The sequence below is a fragment of the Fukomys damarensis genome, unplaced genomic scaffold (assembly GCF_012274545.1).
Source record: "Fukomys damarensis isolate Sample0158 unplaced genomic scaffold, DMR_v1.0_HiC HiC_scaffold_10, whole genome shotgun sequence".
Classification (NCBI taxonomy): domain Eukaryota; kingdom Metazoa; phylum Chordata; class Mammalia; order Rodentia; family Bathyergidae; genus Fukomys; species Fukomys damarensis.
In genome coordinates, this window is record NW_022900922.1 from 12,607,914 (window position 1) to 12,619,198 (window position 11,285).

General features: G+C 32.8%; 1 protein-coding gene across 3 annotated transcripts in view; it reads left to right on the forward strand.

Moving 5' to 3' along the window:
* Arid4b (AT-rich interaction domain 4B) overlaps nucleotides 1–11,285 on the forward strand; it is a 146,675-nt gene that overhangs the window by 103,804 nt on the left and 31,586 nt on the right. For 2 of the 3 annotated variants that reach the window (XM_010621972.2, XM_010621970.3), the window contains one exon: nucleotides 880–1,137. The exons of the other annotated variant lie outside the window; for it this stretch is intronic. In XM_010621972.2, coding sequence (XP_010620274.1) covers nucleotides 880–1,137 — 258 coding nt within the window. The remainder of the gene's footprint in view (nucleotides 1–879; nucleotides 1,138–11,285) is intronic. 3 annotated transcript variants of the gene reach the window in all.

Consider the following 11,285-nt stretch of genomic DNA (forward strand, 5'->3'; position numbering starts at 1 on the left):
CAAAAGAAGGGGAAGAAAAAAAAAAAATTTTTATATATATATATATATATAAAGTTGAAGATTTTATCTAATTTAATACAAATGTATGACTAATATTAAAAGTATGACTACTCTATTTTAGAATGTGCATGGTATTAAGAAGATCAAAATAGGTATAATAAGCTTTTTTGAAAAGTTTATAGTTTAGTTTTACATATTTGACATTGGCCTTTCACATTCTTTTTTTTTTTTTTGAGCTTTAAAGCCACAGAAGAAAATCTTTAGCATGTATATTGTAAGAGAAAAAATTGTGACACTTAGAAAAACAAACTTGATGTGCTATTGATGTGACAGTAGTAGAATATTCTTGTAAAATTTAAAGCAATATTGCAGTTAGTGTAACATTTGAAAATGTGGTTGGAACATGTTTTGTAGTTACTAACGCTAGCCATCTGCTAGTAAATATTTTTGTTCTCACTATCCTAAGAATGGAAATATTTGTTCAAATAAAATTTCTAGTCAGAAAATGGCAATGACGTTTGATGAATTTGTCAACCGAGATGTAAAACATTGTCATAATAAAACGTGAGAAAATTGTTAAAATCGACCTTACTAGTTTCTTGCCTATTCAGCACTTCAGTTCTTTCTGTTGGAAATTTTCTTTTAATGCATTTATTTTTGAGTCTTCATTTTTCTTTAAATATATCTTTCTGTAACCATGGTCATCTTAATACAATTTTAGTTTTTACTCTTAAACTGAAACTCAGAGCATTTCATACACATGGAACCTGCTGTTCCCGGAACAATCACAGCCACAATTTTTATCAGTATATGTGGTTTGGAACTGAAAACCTTATGAAGTATCTTTTATTAACTCTGCAATTTTTTAAACCTTTCAAGAGATGAAACGAATAAAGAAGAAGATGAAGATGATGAAGAAGCAGAAGAGGAGGAGGAGGAGGAAGACGAGGAAGAGGATGAAGAAGATGATGAAAATAATGAAGAAGAAGAGTTTGAATGCTATCCTCCAGGCATGAAAGTCCAAGTGCGGTATGGACGAGGGAAAAATCAAAAAATGTATGAAGCTAGTATTAAAGATTCTGATGTCGAAGGTGGAGAGGTCCTTTACTTGGTGCATTACTGCGGATGGAATGTGAGGTAACTTGAGTTTTAGCTAGTGATTATTACCTAAAATCCACTTTTAAAATCATTTTCTATTTTAAACCTTAAATAATGAATTTCAGACTTGTTAAAATTCTAATTGAGTGTTAGTACCATATAAAATATTAGTAGCATTTGGCATGTAAATACCTCACTTAGTGATTTTGTACCTAATATTTTTAGCACTTAGAAAACATCCTTAGTATCTAGAAAACTAGTATACACAGTTGATTTTATGAAATACATTTAGAATAATAGAGAAAACATTGATGAAATAATAGAAAAGTTTCTTTAATGGGTAGAAGAGATTTGAACTTCTTGGTGCCTAAAGAAAATTTCCAGGCTGCCTGCTCTCTCCATTTTAAACTACATTGCTGCCATAACCTCTTTGTTCTATGTGTATGTGTGAAGGGAAAGAGTACTGGGTATTGCTCCCAGAGGCTTTGCACTGAGCTACATTCCCAGCTTTTAAAATTTTGTTTTGTTTTGTTTAATTTTGAGAGAGAGACTCACAAAGTTGCCTGGGCTGGGCTTGAACTTGTGATCCTCTTCCTCCATCTCTGAGAGTGCTGGGGTTACAGGTGTGCCCTACCATGCCTGGCTTTTTTTTGTTTTCTTTAACTATCTTTAGTAGACAAGGGTTGAAAAGTTGCATTTTATTAGGACACAGTTCTTTCAAGAAGACACTGTCTTCTTTTTAACAGCTGTTGCACTGCAACCTTGTTCATAAGACTTTAGAAATTAGAATGCCCCTAGTGACTGCAGCTGACCTAGGGAACTAAAAGATAAAACTGTGATTTGGTTATAGCTTATATTCACTGTCTTGAGTGAGCTTTTCTTCTCTATACAGGTTTTCTTAGGTTTCTCCAGATAAATTTTATATTTTCATTTTTATTAAAAATTTGTAAGGTGACCTTAAGATCTAATCACTTTTATCTTTTAACAGTAACTTAATTCTGGAATAATTGATATATATGAAACCTAGTCTATAATAGAATAAAACCCTTGAAGAATTAACCTTAATTTTAACTTGTGGTTGTTCATGGTGTGCCTCATATCTTTAAGGACGAATAAAGTTCTCCTGTTCTATAAATTGTATTCTTGGGGCTGGGGACTTGACTCAGTAGTAGAGCTTTTAAGTTGTGTTCACATGGCCTTGCTTTCACTTCTCAGCACCACAGCCTACACACTCACAGACACAGACATGAAAGTATTCTGTGGTTTGAAAAGTTACTAAGCAGAAGTTGTCTCAGATTGTTTCCTAGAAGTACATTTTTTGTTCTATTTTAACAATAAGAAATTTTGACAACATGATGTGATCTAATTACCTTTTATTACTTTGAGAAAAGTGCACTTTTGATCTTTTTTGATGCTGGTAAGGAAACAGCAACTGAAGTTAGGAGTAGTTGTTCAAGAAGTGTTAGTTATTCAAGAGTTTTGTTTGGGACTCATTTTTTTTATCATTCCTAGCCAACAAATTAATAAGGATTGCCGGGGATCTAGCTCAGTGGTTCTGCCACCTGCCTCGCAAGCGCAAGGTCACGTGTTTGATCCCTGGTACCAAAAATAAACAAATTAATAAGGATTTGGATTTTAAGAACACTTATCATCATTGCTTAGATGTGATGGTTGTCCTGAAATGTAAGCTTTTCCAGCTAGCACTTTATCCTGTTTATTCCAAAGATTGAAAGTTTTTGAATTTTTGCATAAAATTCATGTATATTAATATCTCAGTAAATTGGAACAAGAATTTTTTTATCTTATTGAGTTTATTGGTACTTTTTAAATATACAGTACAGTTACATTCATATTGTGGAACAAGAATTTTGAAGAGAAAAAATTGTATTGTGTTCCAGTGTTGTAGATATTCCAAAAATGAAATGCTAGGCATTGAAGGGTTAACACCTGTGTACTTTTTTCAGCTGTTGATTCTCGTCCTGCCTTTATGGCATATGATTGTCCTTACCCAAATGCCATGTTCTAAAGAAGATATTTGAGAGCTCAGCTATATAAGGTGTGATGAAGAAATATAATGAATGTTTAGATTTTTAAAAATTATTATATTAGAGGACAAATCCATTACTCCTCACAATACTCCCCCTTCTTTCTAGCACACTTACCTCATCATTATTGTCACTTTGTGAAACAGTTCTGGAAGTTTTCTTATGTGAATGTCCTTAATTGTGCTCTCCTGGGTGCCTTGATATCTTGAATCAATCCAAAATGTTTTTCTTTCATGGTCATTTTGACTTTAGGGGAAAAGCCAGTTGTATGGCACAAGATTCAGTGAATAAGGTGTATGAGGGCCCACCAGGGTTTATGAATTTGCCTTTCCATTGATAGCACTTGGCAGCACCATTCACACAGTTTTGATCATACCTCGTAAAGATCCTCGTAACAGAGAACTTCTAGAATTGGTACAGAAAGTGGCAGGAATGATAAGATATTTGAAGAGAGGGAGGAGTATTTTTAGGGGAGTAATGAAAAAGTGTCTTACTATAATTTTTAAAAATATAAGCATTCTCTGTTTGTTGATTTATTTTGGTGTTTTGAGATGGTCTCACTTTGCAGTTCATGCTGATCTTGAACTCACCATATCGCCCAGGCTTGCCTTGAACTCATGGTGATCCTCCCATCTCAGCCTCTTGAGTGCTGGGATTATAAGCATGCACCACTATGCCTGGCCTCAGTATATATTTTAATAGTACCTCATTTAAGCTGTAAGAGTAGTTTACCCGCTTTTTAATGAAATTTTTCATTGGTTACATTTTACTAAATGATACTATTAAATCTAAATATTAGAAGGAGCTCTATTTCTGCCAAAGATATAAATGAAAATGTAAAATATGTTGACTTAGGAAGAAAAACTGAATTAGCAAAATTTAGTACAAACCTTTCACTTCTTTTGGTTCTTCTTCCTGTGTTAGCTCACATACAGAAGCAGATTTTTCTCTTGACCTTTAAAAAAAGCTTGAAATTCTTTGAGAAATGGGTTGAGTTTAGGTATTCTCTAACTTTTACTATAATCAGGGAAGGCCTGATTATTTTCCATTAACTCATAAAGCAAAAGAGACATTCACAAAATATTTCACATTTAAAATACAACTTTTTCTTAAAAGATTGAAAGTTATTTTAAAAGAGCAGTTGGGTTTCAGGGATTAGAAAGTTATCTTAGTTTTGAAATTCATGGAGGAAGGAAGGCTAAAGAACGATTTTAAATTCAGGCATTCAAATTTGTAAGAACATTGGAAGGAAAATGAGACCTAGTTCAGCAAATGGTGCTTGTATTATTTCTGATAGCTCAAGTGTTCATTCATTAAGAATTTTCAAAAGAAGACAACTTACCATCTTGATGAAGACTTCTTGGCTGTTATCTCTACACACTCCTGCATTGCAGAAGAAATAGCTGCGCTTGAGTAGATCAACATGACAGTATTCTCATTTTTCTTTACAATAATAACCAAAGAGTTTTGTTTATTTTGGTGCCAGATATTGAACTTGGATGCTTGCGAGGCAGGCAGTGGCACCACTGAGCTAAATCCCTGGCCCGAGTTTTATCTTTTAAATAAAAAATTATGATTTTTTCTTTTCTTTCATGTCTTAAGCTAATTTGATAAGGACTTCAACAAATCATCAACTTACAAGTTTTCCCCAGTACTTTGAGAATCTTCAGTGAAATTTCTTCATTTACACTTCAGAAATGAAGTAACATCAGAAATGAAGATTTATGCATGGAGATTTATGAAAGTAGCTTTATCTATCTTTAGTGTCATTCATGACAAGAACAATTGAGGAAAATTTGTATGCAGCTATTTACATGTGTTTAAAGTTTATTTTATCTGAAACTTCCAGCGAATTGATTTTTCTTAGTGTAAGAGTATCTTGGTTCTTTTTGGTATTATTTTTCTTCTTAATTTCTAAATTTTCATCTGTTTTTAAAACACTAGGTAGATCTTCAATATTTTATTTTGGTTTCTACTTCATTGTTTAAAAATGTTGAGCTTTGTTATACAAAGGTTAGTTTTGGAGGCAGTTTGCTTTTTACTGCTACAGTAAGGGAATAGAGTAGTACTTTACATGCTTATACCATATACTAGAAGTAGTTGGAACTTTTGACCCCCAACCACAAACAGTATAGTATAATATTCCTTCAGACATTTTTTATTCTCCCAGTAGCACGGATTGAATGTAGGATCTTGCACTTTTGAGGCAGGCACTATTCCACTGAGCTAAATCTCCAGACCTCCTTCAGGCTTTTTTTTTAATATGATGACCACACGTAAGACTGTTGTCCAGTATATAGAGTTTAGTAAATAATTGTTTTATATGAATGCTTTTTAAAAACTTCTTAAAGTAGCATTCAGTTTAGAAAAATGAGAATACAGAGAAGTAGAAAGATAACATTGTTATTTGTTTTATAGCCTGTTCTCTTTTAGTCTTTAAGAATATATCTCATAGAGTTTAAAAATTATAGCATGGGGGCTGATATGTAGCTGACTGCAACAGCACTTGCCTAGCATGTGTTGTATTTCCAGCTCTGTCCCTATTCAAGTGTGCCCCTCTCTACATATGTATAGAGAATCATATGTTTGTAATCTTTTATTAGTAGGTTTTATGTTATATTTTATTGAAGTTGTTACTATCATTATTTAATTGATCCTTTTTACTGTTGTCTTTAAGTCATGTCATAAATATGGGATTGAAATTAACCTGTCATAAACACCATGGAGCGTGGCAGGGTTGTCTTGGACTACTGTATCTAGATTAGTTGGCAGGAAATTTAAAATGCATTAATACTTTATTATGGGTGTATGAATACAGATTAAATTTTCTCTTTTCATTTCTTTTTTGCGGGGTGGTACCAGAGATCGAACTCAGACCCTTGCTCTTGCAAGGCAGGCTGTGGAACTATTGAGCCAAATCCCTAGTCCCTCTCTGTTCATTACTAACTTGTCTTTTTATAATCAAGGTATCTGAAAATTTGATGAGAGGGTTATGTTGAAGATCACTAAGTACATTATAGTATACAGTGATAAGAAAGAGTAGAAGATACACTTTAAAATTTTAACTATATCCCCACAATGAATATATTTATTACATATCTTAAACATACACTAACTGAAAAAAATTTTTAAATTACTGTATAATTCTTAAAGAATAAGAGTTCTTTTCCATATTAGAAATTATAGAAAACTGAAAATAAATTTTGCTTAAGTATATTATTTTAAATAAAAAGGTATTAGATTTTTAACATTTCTTATTTTTCAAGCACATTAAATCCTCCTTGGAGGGAATGCATCAAGGAGGGAACAAAACATAGTAAAAGACTTTCCCAAATAGATTCAATTCCACTTTTGACAGCATCACTTTTTATCCAACTTTTTTCCTTTATCTGGCAAACACAGTTTGAACATTTGGTGACAAATGCTACCACTGCCAAATACTACAGTATTACCACTGAAGAGGCTAAGAAATGGTCCCTTACTGATCAATTTGTAATTGAGACAAAGAAAGTATTTTAGTAGGACTTACATTGATTCTTCCTCTCATACCCACTCTCAGACCTCTCATATTGCTTACTATCTTTGGTCAGTTGTTATCACTTCTTTAACTCCCGGTTCTTTTGCTCTTCTGCTGCTCCTAATAACAGTACTCCCTAACAAAACCACAAGAACCCAGAACATTCCTCCTCCTCCCCTCCTATCATACAGCTGATCCTGTTGGAGGAGAGCAAAGAAAAGCACACTGGCCGCTCTTAACTTAAATTCATCACTATACATCTCAAGTGAATCCTTTGTTCTTCCTGTCCATTTTCTTTTCACTCTCCTATTTTGTCAGTAATCTGTTCTCACATCCCCAGCATCTCTTCCCCATCCTTTCTGCTGGTGACCTTACTTTTTGCCTTACTGAGAAATTGAAACGAGAGAATTTCTACAGATTTAACACTTCTTAAACCTTCCTACCTGCATCTTTGGTCACGTTGTGTTCTCATCTCTAGCCATAGGTGAATAATCACTATCTAAACACCCTCCTCCCCCTGTTGCCTAATCAAAGACAACAGCTCATTTTCTGACTCTGTTTAATCATTCCCACCCCTGTGTAGATCTGCTATTATTTCTCATTTCTCAAACATAATCTCATCTTTGTTTGTTTGCATGTTTTGAGACGGGGTCTTGTTTTGTACTCCAGACTGGGCTTGAGTTTGTGATACTCCTTCCTCAGTCTTCCAAGTGCTGGGATTACGTGTGTGTCACACTGGGCCCTGAGAACATATTGTCTTGAACCTAGCTGGTCTTAATAGGCCATTACTTTGCTACAATTTTATCTAGCAAAAAACTATTTGAAAGTGTTACCTGCAAGTTGCTATGGAAACTCATTCTGATCAGGCTCCCCCCTGCAGCATGTCTTCATAGCTGAGCATATCAACAACACTATAGCTCAGTTCCGTCCTCCTATCTTGCTCCTTTGTCTGTCTTGTCTTAACCATTGACATTGCATCCAGTAAATCACTCTGCTTATGATACATTTCACTTGAGTTCAAGCTGCAGTAGTTTTTCTTTTTCTTGTACTTATTTTTCCTTTTTCAAAATGAAGCCATTCTTGTTATTATTCTCTTTTATGGTTTTGTGTTTTCTCCCTTCTAATCATTTTCTTACATTTCCTTTTCATTTCCATATAACTTTTAAACTTTGTTTCTATTTTTTCATTTCTGAATTACTTTTCTGATAGTAACTTTTTTCTAAATTTATTGGAACTAAAAGAATTTGATCTCCTGGAATATAACTTCTACTTACAACTGTGGATAATCCTTGTCTTGTTAACCAATTTCTGCCTTCTCTTTTTATTGTTCAAACTTCATGTTTTAAGGGCCATGTTATATTATGCCAATTTATTTAATTAAAAACATAAATCCTATTCCATATTCCACTAATATCCCTTACCTTGTTTAGAAAAGCATGTATCTGGCACATGACAAATACTAACCAAATGTTAAGCTGTATTTATCTTCTGACAACAAAATGGAAGTCACTGCTTTTTAAAAGTGAAATCTACAGAATATAAGGACTAATGGGAGTTTCAAGCAGAAGGTTTGAGCCTTGCAACGTAGCTTCTTAACATTTCATTTCTACATGAAACTCTGCTAACTTTCTGAGTGACTGTCCTGTCTTCCCATGAAAGTTATACCATTTTCTGTATTAGGGTTCAAATTTCTCTGCTTCCTTGTCATGACTTGTTTCTTTCTTTCTTTTGCCATTCTGTGGGATGTATAGTTGTATCTCACTGTGATTTGATTTGCATTTCCTCAGTGACTATGGATGGGGAATATTTTTCATGTGTTTATGAAATGAGTATCTTTTTTTGAGAAGTAATGTCTTCTCAGGTTCTTGTCCATCTTTGTAATTGGCTTGTTGTTGAGCTAGAGTAGTTTCTCATATATTCTGCATATTAAACCTGTATCATGTATTTAATTAGCATATATTTTACCCCATTCTGTGGACTTTTCATTCTCTTAATGGTATCTTTTGATGTATAAGAGTTTTCAGTTTTCGTAAAGTTCATTTTATACATACATACACACACAGACATATATATAAAACCTTTGTTTTCAGCATTATATCCAAGAAAACATTGTGAAATCCAGTGTTGTCAAAATTTTCCCATTTTCTTGTTGAATCTGTAATACCTAGGTCTTTGATTTATTTTGAGTTCAGATCTGTATATGATGTATAATACTCAAGTTTTGTAATTTTTGTAAGTCTTTTAGCAGCCAAAATGGAGTTTAGTCCGAGAGACTAGAATGAATTTCATTGGAAATGTTTGTTTAGTATGACTTTTCTTTTATTCTTTCTTTTTTCATCCATTTATTTAATGGATTGTGTTATTGGTGATTAAGGACCTTCATGTTAACCTACTACATCCTCAATCCTTGTTCTTTTTTTTTCCTGTTACTGAGGATTGATCTAGGACCTTGCACCTGTGAGGCAGATGTGGCACCACTGAGCAATCCTTGTTCTTTAGAGATGGTCTCACCAAGCCACTCTAGTTTCCCAGACTAGGTTCAAACTTGACACTTTTCTGTGTCAGCCTCACAGAGTGCTCGGATTACAGGCATGTGCCACTAGGCCTACTGGTCCTTTAACAATTTTTTAATGTCACTCTAGTTTTCTCTTCTTTTATCTTCTAGAATATTCTAAGTCTTTCATTTTTTGTTTTATTTCCATGTAATCTGATCCCTGCTATACATTGATTATATATGTCATTGGATTTAGTAATATTAATAAGAGTACAAAGTTGTTTTAGTCACATGCTTGGAAATAATTATTAATGGTGAAGATAAAAGAAATAATAGAACTCTGGGATATTGTGTTTCATTTCTGTAGTATAATAATTAAAGGCCCATAAAGTAAAGACCATTGACAGTAGTTTCTAAGTATGTGTATGTACTCTTGAGAGGAGAGTGACTTTTGACTAGAGTTTTGGGTACAGGTGAACATCTTCATAAAGATTAATAATTCAGTTATTTTTTACTCAAGCTTTTTCTTTCTTTGTGTATTCAGCTTAGAGTGTTTATTAAATCTGGGTCTGTTCCATTCAGCAGTTTATGTAGATTGGTATGTTTAATGTAAAATATAAACCTGGGCATGTTCTATTAGATAGTTTTGTAGATTGGCAGTTGCATCAATGTTTTATCTAAATGTACAGAAATACTAATTTCCTAAACTTAGCAAATATTACCAAAGTAAACTGTTGGGGTATTTTTAAAACCTCCTATCTTCATTACAATATATAATTGGTTATCTCAGTTGTTAACCATTTGCAGCAGTCGTTATACACTTGCTAAATGTTTGGTATGTTTTTGTTAATTACATATTACATCTGCCTAAAGACTATACTGCTGTTTCATTTTTTAGAGTTAAATTCCACAGGAAAACCTGTTGATATAGTTACTATACTATTCTGTTGAGCTGCTTGTGACAAATTTCAAGTATGTCTGTGCTGTAATATTAATGTTTTGACCATTTTGCTGTTGCATTTTTAATTATGATGAATATCAGTTTTGTCTCTAATGTGGGTTTAACTGTTTTATAAAGTGATAATATGAAATGTTAATAGAATGCTTAGGATTTTATTTTTTAATAGTATAGTGCTTTTATTTTTGTTCATAATCAGATTAAAATATGTATGAGGTGATTATATAAAATTCATAAATTAAAACTGCTTCTGAAATTTACAAATATTAACTACTTCAACTTGTATAATTTCTATTTTGTCAAACTTTTCATATTTTATTAAGGGAGGGAAATTTTCTTCATTAAGAAAGTCTAAATTTCCACTGTAGAAGTGGGATATATGAAAACTAGTTAATTTTATGTCGTACATTGGTTTTGTGTATAAAAGCAAAATGCAAAAACATTGTTTAACAGGTATTAAAGGAGTCTTATGTAATACAGAAAAAATATAAATATAATGCCTTATTTATATCAGTGGTTGATTATTTGATTTTATCTTTTTAATCATCTGTAAATATATTTCCAGTAGTGAGTTGTAAAGTACTATGTCAGTTGGGTTTTTCTCTGAAGATATTTTAAGATATTTTTATTCTGCTTGTAATTTATTTATTTTTTTAAATTCTTCAAGACTATGCTTTTTGGTTACGTATTATGTGCTGATGATACCTTTTCTTTGTAAGTTGGGTTTGGGAAGAATTGAAGTCTGAATTGATGTGGGCATAGGAACCATTTTGGTTAGTATATCTGGTTGACTAACAGTCTTCTGTTTTTATTGTTGCTAAATGATTTCTTAGATGATTTTCTAGTATATCCAAATAGTCATAAAACTTTTTAGAACTATTTTTCTCTGGTGAGAGCAAGTATGCTATGGTCTCTGAATGGTGTCTTACAGTTTTGTAACAGTATTTTAAAACATTAAAATGGTTCAAATATTATGGCTGCTGCTTTCAGGTTTCAGGTTTGTATTGCTTTTGCAATCACTGTTTGCAATGTGTCCTCAGTTAAATTGTAAGCTCCTTGCCAACAGAAGCTGTTTCTTATGTTCATTGCTGAATACTGTTGCCCAGTATAGAGACTATTTCTCTAGTGAGTAAGTCCATGTAATACTTAGTCTTGGAGTCTTGTATAGGTTTT